Here is a 16,537-nt window from a genome sequence, read left to right as displayed (position 1 = left end):
GCCTAGAAGGGTACTGCACTGTCTAAGTGTGAAGCAGCAAGACTCCTGAGCACACTAAGCTACATGAAACAGAAGATGTGAAATGGCAAGAGAGTTCAGGGATAAGTTGGATGCAAGGGAAAGGTAAAAGAAAACGTGTGTCATCTTACAAGAAAAGTGAATGAGAAAACAAATGAGATCAGAATTTTTTTCCTTCCTTTTTCTCTCCGCTTTTGGTCTTTTTAAAGATTATAAACTGTGTCCACTTATGTAGTGCTCCTAGGATTCACTACAAGGTAGCAAGAGGCAAATGCAGTAAAAGACCCAAAGGCAAATGAGATGTGCTCAAGTCAGGCTAGACTGATGTAATTTATCCTGAGCACATTGGAGCCAAGAAAAACAATCTCCAAACCATTTACAAGCTCCTTTGAAAACTCCTAGCGGAAGCTTGAAGTCCCAGCAATCAGTAAAGGCAGACTTTGTGTTTGCCTTTAAAAAGGAGGTAGGCCAGGAGTTTATGTGCCAGTTAACAGAATTTCAATTAGGATTAGAGTTCCAAATGGTCTTGATAGATTGAAAGAATAGTCAGAAATCAATAAGAAGGGCTATGTTGAGAGACAGGTGCAAATTACATTTGAGGGAGGGTAGGATTTATGTATGCAGATGATAAATAGCAGCTAAGTTGACAATACTGCAGAAGAAGAATCTAGGTTTCTAGTGGGCTACAAATATAGTGGGACTCATTACCTTCATTGTATTGGGAGAAAGGGCAAATGTCATTTGCAGCCTCATTACTGGGAATGTCAGTTGTAGGACAGAAATAATTATGGTGCTTAGCTGAGAATGCCAAAGCCTCCAGAGGACTGTGGCTCTAGTCTGGACACCTCCCTCTATAGAAGACAGGAACATGATGAAGCAAAGAAGGAAAGGAATGGAAATAAAAGGTTTCAAGATCCTAGTCTGGTTGAAAGTCAAAGTCTTCAACCACATAAAACATAGTGATATATAGGAGAACTATTAGTTATTGTTATGTGGCACGTAAGGGTAAAACAGAATGTAACCATCTTGGTTTGTAGCCAGAAGAAAACCTGCTCACTGCAAGGGTCCTTTAGCCCTGGAGCTGTCTGTACCCTGCAGTCAGAACCACCAGATCCCATGTCAGCTGCTAAGAGCCACGAGGACAGTCACAGATTGGTCACACTGCAAATCACAGAGCAGGCTCTGGTGGCCCCTGGATGCTTCCTGGGCAGCCTTGCCATGGTGGTGTTGGTCATGAGTAACATGCATTGTCCTCAGTGGCCTTCCTCATCTACAACAGGACAATGCCCAGGACAATGCACATGGGGCAGGACATCGGGGATGCAGAGCAGGAACAAATTCTTCTGTTTCTTCCTTCCCTGCTCTGTGGTCACCTCACGGCCATGCAGCTCATTTATCTCAGGGTATGTGCACTTAGCCTGCATGTGACTGAAGCATCTGCTCAAGCAGGACAAATATGGACAGTTGCATCTCGTTTCTGGTAATTGTCTGAGATATGTCATGGCCTAACATTCTGGAGTTTCAAGTGCCAATTGCCTTTAACTACTGCAAGGGTCGAGGCTAAACATGCAGCACCTCTGCCAAGTGTAGATCACTGTTCTAAACCTTGTGCCATAATGTGAAGTATCTGCCAGCAAGGACAAGTTTTTGTAGTTGTTATTTATGTTACTTTGAGTTCTTTTTACTATTATGAGAGATTGTTTAGTGCAGGTGAAAGAAATCTGGCTTTGCAGAAGGTGTTCTAAAGTTTCTATTTTATTTGAATTATGATACTGCTGCTTGGAAGTAAGGCAATACCCTTTTACAAAGGGTATTCCCCTGCAGGAAGAATGAATTTTAAGGATATATCTGGGAATTCTCCTTCTCAGCACAACCACCAAAGACTCTAATATAGACTCTAATCCAAAGTAGAATTAAATTAATCTAGCTACCACAATACCAATTCTTCTATATAAAATTACTATGCTAGATGGAAGAGCATAGGAGGTGTTTGCACTGGAAAAGCTGATCAAACATTTTCTTCAAGTAATGCTGTCAAGGAGCTATTGCTCATAGGTGGCTATAATTACATGTAAAAGGGTAAAACAAAATGCAGAAGATGAAAGTGAAAGCCATTCCCTCCACTCTTGATGCAGTATGTGGATGTTACAGCAGTGCATTGGCTGGAATGTTGTCTGTTTCTACCATTTCTTGCATCAGACTTTCACATCTTTGGGAAAGAATGAGAATTTCTGCTTTGGTTGAGAAGCCAGAAGAATTGTAGCTTAAATCACAGCCATATTTGTGCTGTTTTCACCTGCTTAAGGATTTAGAGGGGAAAAAAATCCAAGCCAGCTACATTCCCCGTTCACAGAAAAATCCATAAAGCAATATTGCATTTCAGCTCTCTTCTGAATCCTGCAATCTCTCCCAGCAGCTTCCTAAAAATACCGCTAGAGCAAAAATAACCAAAGTCTTCAGGCTTACAGTATCTTGTAGCATTGACATAACCTACAAGCCTGGATTAGTTGTATTTTATGAATAAGTTGAGCTTGAGGCAGAGCCCACTTTCCTCTCAGAGATATTGCTGATCAGTGTAAAGAGCCACTTCCCAACCGTGAGCTGTTCTGAATAGTTTGTGTATCACTGACAGGGGTTTTCTTGTCTACATAGACAAATGTCAAATAGAAATGCTACCAATGATGTTACCAAGCATGAAAAGCACTAAGAGAAATCTCTTCTATCTACTTCTCTGGGCTATCAAACCTTTTTTAAATGAGGGCCTAGAGGCAGAAGCTGTGGAATTGGTTGAATATTTAGAATTATTGTTGTGTATTTTTGAGAGCACTGTATGTTTCTTCCATTTCCATATTTATTTATTTGTATAAATTCTGGGAAATTACAGTTTATATGATGGTTCTCTTACATTTTTCACATGGCAAGTAAATTCCTGGGAGTTGATGCTTGTCTAAGGTGTAGGAGGAACTTCTCATCTCAACTGAAAAGGCAGCTGGGTTATGTAGGGGCAGAAATAGTTCATTCATACACTATCATGGCTGTAATAAAGAGAAATTAAGCTGCATTATTAGGATTAAAAGACTAATTAAATATAACCTCAATCTTAGAGAGCTATTTTGGTTATTCTGAAGTGCAACCATAGCCGTTTAGATTTAATTGGTTTCGAAGTGTTTAAAGACCTAAACAAGTTTGATTTGACCTTTTCACTCTCTGATTTCCCTGCCTTCCCATATTGTTGTTACAATTGGTTACATCTGTCTAATATTTATTGTTACTTTACCTTAATTTCCAAAGTAAACAGGATTTTATTATATTTTTAGGCAGTGCATTGTGTACCCAAAATATGATCATTCAGGAAGAGTACCCCACATTTTTTCATATGTGGAGCTTTCTCTATGTGGTCATAATTCTAGATGTGCTTTCAGAGTACTTGTTTGGATTCTTTCAATTTACTGATTTTTTCTAGCCTGAGCCCTAAATTCTCTTGGACAGTTGTCATCTGTTCTTGCATGCATGTCACAGAATGATTACCTAAGAGCTTTCTACTGATACAAATGGCCTGGGTTGTCCCACTCCATTACAGCACATGGAGTCCTGCTGGTATGCTGAATAATATTTTAGTAGCTGGATGGAAGACTTTTTCCTCATCTTCTGTCACTGGTCTTCAGAAAAAGACATTCCTAGTTGCTGCAAGGAGAATGTTTCTTTTCTCCTCCCATGTTCTTACTTTAAAAACAATGGGTTTTTTTCATATCCGTACATTCTGTGGAGTGCTGCTGTAGGTTCTCAGGCTTGGTAGTGCCTGGAAGTGGTATCTCTGGTCTGTGCACAGAGCCAAGGACTCAGCCATTGTGCTTCTCTGTGTCTGAGCTGTAGGAGTTTGCAACACAACCTCTTAACCAACCTCATCCAGGGGCTGAGCTGCAGCTGGTCCCAGTGGGAGCTGCTGGATAGCCAAGTCTGGGAAAGGCCCACAGAAAGCAGAAAGGTGAAGCTGTGTGCCATAATAGAGGATGTGCCAGCAAGCAGAGCTCTTCTGGTATTCTGCTCCATGTATGCAATGTACTGTGTGATGCAGAGTGAAAGGACAGCACACAACTGAGATCTGGTAAACATGTTCACCAAAACTCAAATTGTCTCACAACAGGCAGCATTCCAAAAAGCACTAGCGTGATTTCTTTGGAAGGCCTTTGACTGAAGGTTTGATTTCTCTTAAGCAACCACTGATGTCTTATAGCAACAGATAAGTACAAAAGACCCCAAGTACTTTTTTCTTTGAGGAGAAAAATTTTCTGCAGCTAGTATACGGCCACATTAGAAGCTGGCTTTATTAATGAGTGCACAGACTAGTGATTGTCTAGCGACAATCAAGTTTTCTGGATTCCAGCTGATGAATTACTTTTTTTTTTTTTTTTTTTTTCAACATGGTTCCAGCAGAAGTTCATCCTGGCACCATAATATTTTTTTACAAATAACCCCTGTCATTACTGTAGACAGCACTATGGTGCCATGGGAGGGAGAGGAAAGGCTTGTCTCAGAGCTGCACAAATTGATTGATTTTTTTTCCCCCCTCTTCTCATATTTGCTGCTTATTTGGGTCATTTCTCAAAGTACTACTCAATGCAAAATATAAAAAATAGCAGTTATCCTTGTGCAATGTATCTGGAAAAACTTATGAGAAGGACTTTGAAACTGGTTTAAAATACTCAATTTAAAATAGAAAAAGTATTTGCCTGTGTAAGTTCTAAGTAGAGAAGTATTATTTTTGAAAATTTAGTCTTGTTTAATGATAACTCAGTAAAAAAAGTACAGTTTCATCATGTAATCTCAAAGACTTTGATGCATTTTCTTTGATTGCTTGAGCAAAGTCCCTAAGTACTCTAGCCAGATTTTTCTTCAAAAATATAAGTACATTTTATATGTATAAGAGTTACCAAAATGTTGCTGCTTGAAATATTTACATGACCTAAAAGTGTAAATCATATTTACATGAACAATTTATAATTTGGGTACCTTAATGGGTGGTTAGCATGAGACTTCCCTCCCCTGCTGTGATGAGACAACAGGGGAGAAGGAGAGCAGTTCAGGGTAGTTGTCTTCACACCCCTTTAATCATCTGCTGAAAGTGAGATTGTGACTCTTTTCTGCTGGGAAGAAGACTGAGACCACAAGCTCATTCCATTTCATATTAATCACCAATTTATTTTATAGAGCTTTTTGTCTCTCTAATGGGAATTTGCTTTTAGGCAATGTCTTTGCACTGGAAAGTATCATATCCCCTTACTAATATTTTATTTTCCCTTTAATTTGATGCAAATTTGATGTAGAAAAGTGCGTTCAGCAGCAAACATGCTCTCTTTTATTTTCCAACTTTCTGTAGGAGTTCTTCATATTTTCTGCAGAGTTGGGAGAAAAATGTGAAGCAATAAGTGAGAAATTGGTGCATCTGGAAGATCAATTGCAAAGTTCCGCCTGCAGAGTTGATGAAGGAGTTATTCATATCCTTTTTGCTATAGCTATAGATACATATCAATCTGGGTAAGTATGCACATCAGATACTTGTCTTTCAGGCTCATATGGAATGCTGGTTCTTAGTGTAGGTTAGCTACATTAAGAATGGGAGAAATCATTGTCTTGCTGACATGGGCATTTTTGTGTAGTAAGTTTTCCTATAGTGCTTTTTAACTGTGGTCTGATACAGCTTTAATTGATTTAAATAGAAGTCAGTTATTTGTAAATTAAGATTGGGCACTGCAAGGCCTTTATTTTGCTGTTAAAATCCTTTTGCTTGTAATGCTCATATAATTAAATATGCAGTGCACCAAAAGCTGCATGGGTACGAGTGTCTATGCACCTGCATTTCCCAACATGATTTAGCTGAATTAGATGCTGCTTTATGTATGATTCAGACTTTGTGTATTGTCACCTGCAGTTTGGGGATTTTTGTTTTAAAAAATAATGGGCAACAGATGCATCGTGTGGCATCTTCTGCACACTTACCTCTTTCTGTGCTTTATTTGTCAGTTTTCTGAAGATTGCTTAACCTTTATGAGGAATTCCTTGGCTATTTCTCAAAATTTAGGAACACAAAATTTTAACTTTCACAGGAAAAACTTCCCCATAAGAAAGTTACAGGAATATGGTTATAATAAAAGAGATTTTGTTCTTCTAAAAAAGGGTAAAGAAAGTAAGAACCAGTGAAGCTGAGGAAGATGAGAGTACTGAGCTTGTTAAGTTTTAGTAGAGAAGAGATGGCAGTCGAGATGATCATGAAGAAAAATAAATGTATTCAGGGTGCAGAGATTAGCAGAGGAGCCCTTGGAGACATCTGAAGGTGACTAGGGGTGACAATGGTGTAGAAAGGATTCACTTCCTGCTAAGAGAAGGTGGACAGTCCTGTAGAAGATAGTTTAGAGAAAAGAGAATAAATAGTGTGTGGAAATAGCACTGTGTTTTAAGTAATTGGGCATCTATGGCAAGTCATTGCAAAATTCCTATTCTAGAAACATGATTTCTTTAAAGGTAACAGAAGGATAAAGTGTGAGGGGCAGAGGGAAGGAGGGATGGTGTTAGGGGAAGGGGATTTGCAATGGAGGAAAGAAATCCAGTCAGTCATTTGTCAGTACTTTAAATGTGTCTTGTTTAAGCATTTCTATATACAGGCAATATACAGAAAGATTATTCAACATTCTTTTTATTATATTTGCAGTGTTCATGCTTGGTTGCAGTTGTGTTTCCCCAATGCATTCTTTTCAGAGCTGTATGGATGTGTGTGTGCAGAGCATCCAATTCCTTTCTCCCTTACATATATTTACTCTCAAACAAGCTTTCTCAGTGGCCCTTATAGAACACTGAGGGTTGTAGTTACAGGCTCTTTGCAGGGGACTTAAGTTAATATTCCAACTGAACAGTCACATCTGATCATAGTTATACTTTACTAGGTAAGGTGAAATAAGCTGGAAAACTGCATTTTTGGTTCCAGAAGATAATACACTACATATGTGCAAAATAGTAGTGTTTCTTACATTCTATGGAGCGTGCCTATTTCTTCACAGCTGTTGAGACTGCAAGAGTTAGTAAAAAAATAAAATTAGTAATTGGAAATTTCAGGAGAGTTGTAGATTAGTCTCATTTTAAGCCACGGTTTTCTGATAGAGATCTGACTTCCTCTATCAGTGAAATTCAACACATGTTATCTAAATACAGAAATGCACAGTGTGTGATATCCTGGTCTTAGCAAGACCATCAGTCACAAAATAAGAAACCATGTTTAAAACATAGGGATGTACAAAGAAGCAGTTCAGCAATTCAGCTACCCCTCATTAACATTCAGTTGCTATTTCAGAGGTAGTCCAGGTCAATGTGCATAAAATGTTACCATCTGGTACATGTAATCACTGTGCTGTACTTCAAAAAGGAATTAGAAAAATAGCTACCAGAGTGCCACAGACCTGTAGATTGTTTTGGTTTTTTTATATAAAGACTGTGCAGTGCCTATAAAATTAGCTTTCACTCACTGGTAACTTGCCTGTATTGCAGGAACTAGCCCTAAGATAAGAGACAACAATTAGCCTTGGCAGAAGAATTTATTTAATAGATGAATCTGTTGTTGTAATTTATTTGATCTTAGATAAAACAATTTCCTAACACAGATACTGGGCAATCATGCAGTCTTACATTAAAAAGCTGTAGAAATCCTGAGAGCAGGAGCTTAAAGACCTGAAATAGTAATGAAAGCAGGATAAATTTTTCCAAGTCCATTCACTGGTTATTTTCATCCTTCCCATATTCCTCCCAAAAAACTGCTTTACACATAAATGTTACAAAATATATTAGGTCAAATATCAAACTGGGGGCTGCACAGATACAAATTAGTCCTGTGGTCTGATTATTAAAAGAGTTCCAAAGACTCCACTGAGAAAAATAAATTCCTGCTGCTCTTGAGCCATTTGCCAATGTTTAGTGTGTGTCATAGCTTTGATTAATAATTAAGTTCGTATTAGAAGGAAAAACCCAGATGTCATTGTTTTTCATTCTATGTTTTGATGGCATAGCACACTTAAATCAACCACACTGCTCATTGTAAGTGCCAGCACGACCTGAACAAAGGAGAAATCCAGTGATATGTCTTGGCCCTGAGTATAGGCACAGACCCACTTGCAATTCTAATTTATTGTTGAAATTTTTCACAAAAACCACTAAACTGCCCTTCTATATAAAAAGCATCAAACAATAGGGGCATGGGACTGGATGTTAGAGTTCTCTGTAGCACTATGACATATTTGCTAAATTCTATGTAATATAACCAAATAAACCTACAAAATAGTCAATTATGGTTGATCATTAATGAGTGTATGGAAACAGTCCACATCATTAATTGGGAAAACCAAAGGATGAGAGGTGACTCGTTCTGGTGTCTGCAGAGCTGATGAGAGGTGTTACTTTCCTGACAGTAAAGGCCTGGAATTACCACTAAAATTAAATGGAGTCTATATTGCAATTTCACAGTCATTTTTTGTTCTTAATTAGTAGTTACATTTTGATAGACAATTTGAATGCATGTAATAGTTCCTCTTGGTGGAAATGCTTTGTTGGAAGAAAACATGTGGTATTATTACAAAAACAATTTTCTTTTCTTGCCCTAAAATGGGAATTTTAATCAGTTATTTTGAAAGCAGAATTTTGTGCCTAAATATCCATTAAATGTTGCAGGTCACTTTGCTAACCCTTCACCTTTATCCTGCAGCAGGCTCCCATACAAGTCTTGCTTTACACCAGAGCAGGTTTTCAAGAGATTCATGTAAAATTGAGCCCTGGCTGTAGCTCAGTGAGGAGTCTCACTCTGGGTGAACCTGTAAGAGATTTTGGGATCCTCCAAGTGTTAGAGGTGGCAATGGCACCATCCTTGATTTTATTTTAGATTACAGGAGGGTGAGCCCTTCCCTCTGCGTGTCACACAGAGAACATAGTTCTACTTTTATAGTTTATACTGTGATAGAGTCAGTGTATTTCCACTCAGGTGCTGCAACTTCTTTGCCTTCTATTTTCTGCTGGAACAAGCAATTTGAAAGTAGCTGATATTCAGACCACTGAAGGGTTCCATTTTTCAATATGTAGCAGTCATTCTGTTGCAGTATTTTTTGTTTAGTAGTTTTTTTGGCAAGTATTTTGGGTTTTGCATGGCAGGGGTACTATCTTATTTTGTAGAAATAACATTAATGGATGTGAAGCAGGGCAACAGTAATCAATGGGGTGTTTGAGAAAATTTTAATTGATTGAACTACCGCAAATACCCCTGTATTTTGTGAGGAGAAGTGATGGATTTCCAAAAGTCATTTTTCTCTCTTGCTGTGACACCACACAGGTCTCACAGAAAGAGCAGGGACTTGCTTAGTGTCTTTCCCTTGCTCCCAAGAGTGCTCTTCAAAAAGGCCAAAACCCCAGTCATTCAAAAGACTTACTGAATTGTCTTGGCTCTTCACTGGTCCTTTGGCATGTGGCACACACAGTCAAAGAACTGTTTAGTTGGAAGTGACCTTTTGAAATCATCTGGTCCAACTCCCTGCTCAAGCAGGGTCACCTAGAGAAAGTTGTCCAGGATGTTTTGTCTAATCCAATTTTGAATGTGGAGGATGGGCACTCCACAACCTGATAGTGCAATATAGTCCAGTGTTTGACCACCTTTAAACAAACAGAATGTTTTAGTGAATTCTGATTCAATTTCCTATTTTGGAATTTCTCCCTGTTACTTCTTGTTCTGTCAGTGAACAAGAAAAAAAGAAGAGTCTGGCTCCCTCTTCTTCATTCCTGACTTTCAGCTATTTATACCAGTGGTAGTATCCTGCAAGCCTTCTTTTCTTCAGGTTGAGGAGTCCCAGTTCTCTCAGCATCTCCTCATGTGATGGATACCCAAGTCCATTATACCAGTCCTGTGCTGGAGTCATTCCAGTAAATCATTCTCTTTTATTGTGGAACCCACAACATCCAGATGGGACCTTAGCGGTGCTGGTTAGAGGGGAAGGATCAGCTCCCTCTGCCAGCTGGCTGTGTTTTTGTTAATCCAGCCTGGGAGGCTGTGGGGCTCCTTTGCCCCAAGACACATTGCTGGTGCATGTGCAGTTTACTGTCCACCATGACCTCAAGGTCCTTTTCTGCAGAACTTCTTTGCAGCTGGCGTAGCCCCTCCATGGGTGCTGGTGCCTGGGCTTGGGAGTGACACTTGCAGTTAGGTGGTGGGACATTGAGCTGAGCTTCTGTCTGCAGCCACTGTTTGACTTTTGGAAACAAGCAGAATAGTTAACCAGGTTAAAAACAAGAAAAGACCCAACCAAAAACCTCTTTCTGATTATTTCTGTTCTTCAAGAACTAACTTCTTCTTCATTGTGTTACTTTGATGCAAGTAATTGCATCAAACAATGCAGTTACTTTCCAAAATCCCATTGGCCCTTAGAGCAGTAGTTGTCCTTCATTGTCCTTCCAATGTCTTTTATTTTATAATATGTACTCTTAGTTTCTAACCTTTCCTATAGGAAGACAACTGATTGATAGTATCTACTTTTTGTCTCTTTTCCCTAAACATCTGGGCTGAGAGATCAGAAGCTGCATTTGAACAAAATTATCCCATTTTTTCCAAAACTCAAGTGTCTCTACAGTAATTTGATGTGCTTTTTATCTGCTTGCAAATTGTGGGCTCTGAGATGATGCTCAATTTTTCAGAGAGACAAAGTCAAATAGGTGAAAAGCTTCCAGCAAGACAATGTTCAACCTGCAGCATTTTTGTGAATATGGGTTATACTTGTTCCCAAGTACTTTAATTTACTGCTTATTTGACATTGTGGAGATTTTTTTCAGTTTTCAGAGGTAGACAGCAGAACCAGAAAATATTCCTAGTTGGAACTTGTTTTAACTCCTTCCTTGGATAATGGCTCAATATTTGCAGCACTGGATAGACAATTTAAACATGAAGGACACATTTGCATGTGGACCCATGCAAAACTGTTTATTTGTATTTTTAAAATGGGTGAAGCTGTTTTTCCAGATATAACCTGTGTGTTAGAGATGATAGAAATTCCATACTCAGCCATATACCAATATATTTGTCTTAGCCATAAAGGCTCATTTACTTGTCTACATACGATTGTGGTGTTATTTATGAGGTTATTGGAACTTGCTGTACTTTGACTATGCAGTCATCTTTTTTTTTGTTGCTCCACCTTTCTGTTGGTTAACAGTTGTTTTTTTTCCTGTCTTCCTCATTATCTTCCATCCTTTAAGATTTCTCATCCACTGTCACTGAAACTTTTCAATTTTGCTTTTTCTCTCTACCTGAAAGGAATTTTGTAGTTGCCTGGAATATTACAAGTAACAGCATGTAGTCAGAGACTACACATCAGAATTAATTAAACTTCAGAAGGTTTATGGTGTTCATGGACTACAGAATTTATGTTTACCAGTTAGGTTTTCAGCAGAGCCTCATGATTAAGTTGCAGAGGGGTGGAGAATCCAGGACTTAGAAGAGAATAATAATATTTCTTACTTCAGAGAAGATGCAAAGCATAATTAATTTGTCCTTGTACAGTGCTTTGTGATCCTGGGATAGGAGAAGCTTAGTGTGTACTGCTTCTACTTGTAATCAGAGACAGAAGCCCTTTAGATTAACAGAGCTGTCCAGAAATTAGAAATATGCATGAACATATTAAGAGCAAAACATCATAGCAAATGCATGTAAATACACAAAGATGAAATTTTGGGGAATTGGTAACAGAATCAAAAGCAGCCAACACTTTTCAAAGACATAATAATGGCTGCCTGAGAGAGCCATGCTTGGTATAGCTTTATATAAAGTCATAATTTTTCAAAAGTAGCAGCTTAGTTTTTACAGTCACATAACCTGAGGCCATCTTTTTTTCTTGACATTGCATTGACATTGGGGTCAAGTAAAACAACATTTCCTAATGTATGAGCTCTGCGAAGGACAAAGACTGTCCTTGTGCATTGTCCTTTCTGTGTGTTGTACTTTTGAAACTGAGTTGTTTCAGTGTTATCCTGTTTCACTTCCCTTGAAGTGAGGTGAACCAATTTCTGTCTTTTGGGGTCTTTGCCCTTCAGCCATACCTGTCCAGGAGGCCTCAGTGGCGATGGGATGGGCCCTAGGGTTTGTTGATAGATTTGGTCATTGATTTACCATTTCAGCAGGCTCTGGCTCACCTCTGCTTGCTTTCTTCTTCACATAGAATAAGCTGTAGAAGAAAGGATAAAATTGGTTGTCTCATTGAGCTACACCCAGTCCTTGCACTTCTTCCAGCAATGGATAGCGTTGCTGATTTATGATTATCAGCAGAAAGGCCAGTATATTGGTAGTACAAACCTATTACCAGTCATAGCACAAAAAGCTGTTCTGCCAAGGAAGCCTAGCCACTTAAAGGCTTGTGCATGTGTCAGGAGGAGTTGCTGCTGTCTCTGAATGTCCTGCCTTCATCTGCCAATCCTGCTGCACCCCTTGTTGTCACCACATGGCATCCTCCCTCTCGTCATTGTGGAGCTGGGGAAAGAGGGAAGTGGAAGGTCTCTTTCAGAGGCTGAGCCATTAAGCATCAGTTTCTCCCTGAATTCATTGCAGGAACCCTGAAATAGATAGAGGAAAATCTCTTTCTTAACCAAATGAAGCATTTTATACTATTTATTGGATACTTCTCAGGTGGCCTTCTTCCTTTTAATGCACAACAGTGCAACCTTGTTACTGCCCTCTTGCTTTTCAATTTGTTCAAAGCATTCCCTGTGGATTCTTGTATAGTTTATATTTGTGTGTTCTGCACTATAATTATAATGATAATTCAGCTAACATGAAAGCTTTCTGGAGGTAAGTGTAGCAGAAAAACTTTCTCTGCTGTAAGCTAATTTTGCTCCTTACCTAGATTCCCACCCCACCTTGCATAGCATGCATTGTTGTGCTCACTAATGTCACACAAGCTGTGGTCACTTGGCATTTGTTTCAGGCTGCCCCTGCTGCCTTCACCTGGGATCTGATCCACCCAGCTCTGTCTCTCTGGTATTAAAGTCCACCCTCCATGCATCAGGAAACTCACAACTAATGCTGGTGCCTCCATAGTACACAATATTTTTTTGTCTCTTTCCTTCCCATGAGAACAATGTCCAAGCAGTATCCCCCATCTCCTCTCTTTTTTAAACTGCTAAATAATGCTACTCGAGAACTTGAGTTTGCCTGCATTTTTCTTTTGCTAGCAAATGTGAGAAATGTATTAATATTTAATCCAAACAATTTGGAAGAATTTGAAGCTACAATTAGATAGCCATGGCCATCTGTTGTGAACAGCAGAACAAGAATGTACTTAATAACTTGGAAAGAGAAAAGCGACTGCCAATCACCTATAGATTATTCCTTAATAAAGCTTGCACAGTCTCTGCAGAGGGAGATCCAGGTGGTGAAGGAGACACTCCAGACCGTGCTGGTGCAACTGCAGTCAGCCAAGGAGGCAGGAGAAGAAAAGGCTGGAGACTTCCTCTGTGACAGCTGGTGTCCAGGAAAACAAGACTTGAAGGAATAATGAGCAGAAAGAGCTGGTAGGATGACATTAATTCACAAAGGGCTGCTTTTAGTAACTGAATACTGTTTTACTAAGCCTCAGGGATCTCTTCTCTCCCCTGCATAACTAATAACTAAATCAATTATGGAGAAACAGAGCCTGGAGGTCTATCATCAGAAGTATGCTACGCAGCCTCACATGTTTTGGCACAGATTGGGAAACAGCTTTCAGAGCAGAGCAGCTCCTGTAAATGTGTAGATTACAAATTGATACATTTCAAGTGAGTCTGCAAAGTTGCCTTTAATGTCAGTGAAGTGTTCTCCTTGAAGGCTCATAAACACTGTCTTCCTCTACTCATGGATTTTTTTTTTCCCCCCGATTTAAAAATGCAGCTTTAAAGCTGGAACATCTAGTATTTCTTGGAAAATAGCTCTAAGAATAATAACTTCTTTTTTCCTCCTTTGGCTTTAACAGCTTTCTTACACTGAATGTATTTTCACATTCCTGCCAATAATTAAATCAATAGGGTGAAATTCAAGCTAACCATGTTCTTTCAACTGAAATTTGGACCTCATTTGCTCTGTGGTATTAAGTACAGTGGATGTAACTAAAAGCAGCCCCTACAGGAGTAGTTTAACTCGATTTATTTAGCTATTAATATAAACTTTCTTTAGTATTACAGGGGTAGTAAAGAAAAAAAAAAATAAAAAAATCCTATGTTGGTGATTTGTGTTGTTTAAATTTAAATATTTTATGAACAATAAGACATTTAAGTCTTGTTGTAAAGATTACTGCCACTACTTTGATCTTCCTTGTCAGCTTCAGAAGGAATGCAGGTCTTATTGCAAGACACATATGTCAATATATACACACACATAGTTAAATATGTATTTTTATAGGAAATAAAAGCAATACTCAACTGAAGCCAATGGGATAATTGTTCAAAAGAGTTAATGTATTCAAAAATTCATGTGTACTTCTACTTTGATACCAGTATAAAAAATTCTGTTGCAGAGGAAGAATTTAAAAAAAAACAACAAACCTCTTAATTTTTAAAAATACAAAATGTCTTGCAACTCTGTACTGTACTTTTTTGATACTGTTTTTCTGACATTTTTAGAATTACTCTTCTACTTCTGTTACTCATTTAATAGCCACGTTATATTTTTGCAAATTTTGAAGGTCATTGGACTACTTTCCCACTAAGGTCCTGTTCATTTCTTGTGTGTTTTAATGCTAGTTGAAACTTCTACCTCAGTGTTAAGTATGGAAGGAGGGAGGAAAAAAGTGCCAGGCAGCTGAGACACACAACCAGATTATAATTGCCTCTGGGAGCATATGGTAGTCAAACCAGGGCAGCAGAGCTCAGGTGGTTTCTATAGTCACCAGATCCTCAGGGTTGAATTACAACCCTGTAATTCAGAACATGGTTGACTTTTCTCATTGGGTAATATATGGGCCAGCATCCATGTTGTGGTAAAGACACTTGGAGCTCCAGCATGCATGGACTCAGCTACTCGGCTCCCTAATGGAGATCTCTTGCTGTTCTGCTTGAAAAGCTTATCTCTTTGTGTCCCTGTTCAATCCCTACCTCCCCACCATAGCTCTGGCACTTTCTGGAGCTCCCCTGAACAGATGAACAAGGTGTTTGCCTCCAGCTCAAGGCAGGAGACACGTGCAGGTGGCACCCTGACATTCAGCCCACGCACAGGACCAGCTCCACAGCAAAACCTGCCTGCCAGAAAGCACTCCTGGAAACCCACATGAGTTCAGGTAAACAGGAAAGAGAGCACACTGACAAGATACATCTCTTAAAACTGTTTTTCTTTAGCACCCACAGAAGCTCCCTGGGGGTTCAATCCCACAGAGGGCCCAGGTACTGCATTTCCAGCAAGGAGCATTTATGTAGGACTATGAGGACAGTCCCAGAGATGATGGCCAGTACACTAAACTAAGGTTGCATAACACCCCACTCTCCTACCCTGTGGAGTTTTATCTTTGAATACTTAGTGCCTGCAATGTAAAGAGTTAATAGGCCCTAGAAGTGCCTTAGAGTCAGGATCAGCTACAGCTGAAGCACCAAGTCTGCCTCCTTGCAGCAGCAAGGGCTCAACATCAGGAATAGGACCTGAGCATCCTAGGGCAGTGGGCACCCCCATTCCCACTAGCAAGGTTTCTTGAAGGCATTCCCATTCAACTTAAAAAATTGTGTGACTTTTGTGTTTCAGACCACTACTGCATTTTAATAAAAACTCAGCTTAGGAAACCACTCTAATAAGACACTGAATTTCTAAGGAGAAGGGAAACTGAATCTGTCATCATTCATGTTATGTTTTTATCTGTTAACACCTATTTTATATGTAATGTGGACTACTACTACTCCTTTAATTTATTGTTCCATTAACTTCACTGTTTCTTGTGGGAAGTTAGAGCCAGTAACCATCCTTTTTCTGACATATTTGATAATGTGCATACTTTAAAAAAAAGGTATACTATGCAATGTATCCGACTGCCTGTAATCTGTGAATAGAAAACTTTCAAATAAAGAGAAGTATGTTTTTAACTAACCCAATGTCTGTTTGCATTCTGTGCAGTGCACAACATTTTAGAAATTTCATCATGGGGAGTGGAAGAGAGGAAAAGAGAAAGAAACCATGTGTGTGACTATTATTGTGCTGCTGACAGCAGTAATTCGTCTGCTTGGGGTAGTTTGTTATGCCTTTTGAAAACAGTCTAAAGATGTATTCAAGACTAAAGTCTGACAGCAACATGTAGCTCTTTTCAGTATGAATGGGAAAAATAAGTGAACTGTACAAACAGGTAAAACCTGCACTTGGGTCCCAGCTTGACTCAGTCTTGCTGTGCAGCTGAATCCCGCCTGCCTTCCCTCAGTTCCTTACCCATGGAAAAGGGCTGAAGGAGGAGCAGTGTGACTGTGCATTGGCTACAGCAATATCTGAGGTCAAAGTTATGCTCTT

At 39.1% G+C, this 16,537-nt stretch overlaps 1 protein-coding gene and 1 long non-coding RNA gene across 3 annotated transcripts in view; one reads left to right on the top strand and one right to left on the bottom strand.

Moving 5' to 3' along the window:
• DISC1 (DISC1 scaffold protein) overlaps positions 1 to 16,119 on the top strand; it is a 190,248-nt gene extending 174,129 nt beyond the window's left edge. Inside the window, exons 13-14 of one of the 2 annotated variants that reach the window (XM_086877818.1) lie at positions 5,396 to 5,506; positions 13,425 to 16,119. In XM_086877818.1, coding sequence (XP_086733944.1) covers positions 5,396 to 5,506; positions 13,425 to 13,580 — 267 coding nt within the window. In that variant the 3' untranslated portion in view covers positions 13,581 to 16,119. Of the gene's footprint in view, positions 1 to 5,395; positions 5,586 to 13,424 lie in introns of those variants that run through there. The other variant, XM_086877817.1, reaches the window with a different exon arrangement.
• Positions 6,694 to 16,537, bottom strand: part of LOC111926880 (uncharacterized) — a 31,595-nt gene continuing 21,751 nt past the window's right edge. The window contains exons 2-4 of the long non-coding RNA XR_002863245.2: positions 12,383 to 12,556; positions 12,130 to 12,254; positions 6,694 to 10,289 (exon numbers count right to left, since the gene is read on the bottom strand). This is a non-coding gene — a long non-coding RNA (uncharacterized LOC111926880). The remainder of the gene's footprint in view (positions 10,290 to 12,129; positions 12,255 to 12,382; positions 12,557 to 16,537) is intronic.

Source organism: Cyanistes caeruleus, chromosome 2 (genome assembly GCF_971803275.1).
Source record: "Cyanistes caeruleus chromosome 2, bCyaCae1.hap1.1, whole genome shotgun sequence".
NCBI classification, from domain to species: domain Eukaryota; kingdom Metazoa; phylum Chordata; class Aves; order Passeriformes; family Paridae; genus Cyanistes; species Cyanistes caeruleus.
This window is presented reverse-complemented; position numbering and strand designations above follow the sequence as displayed.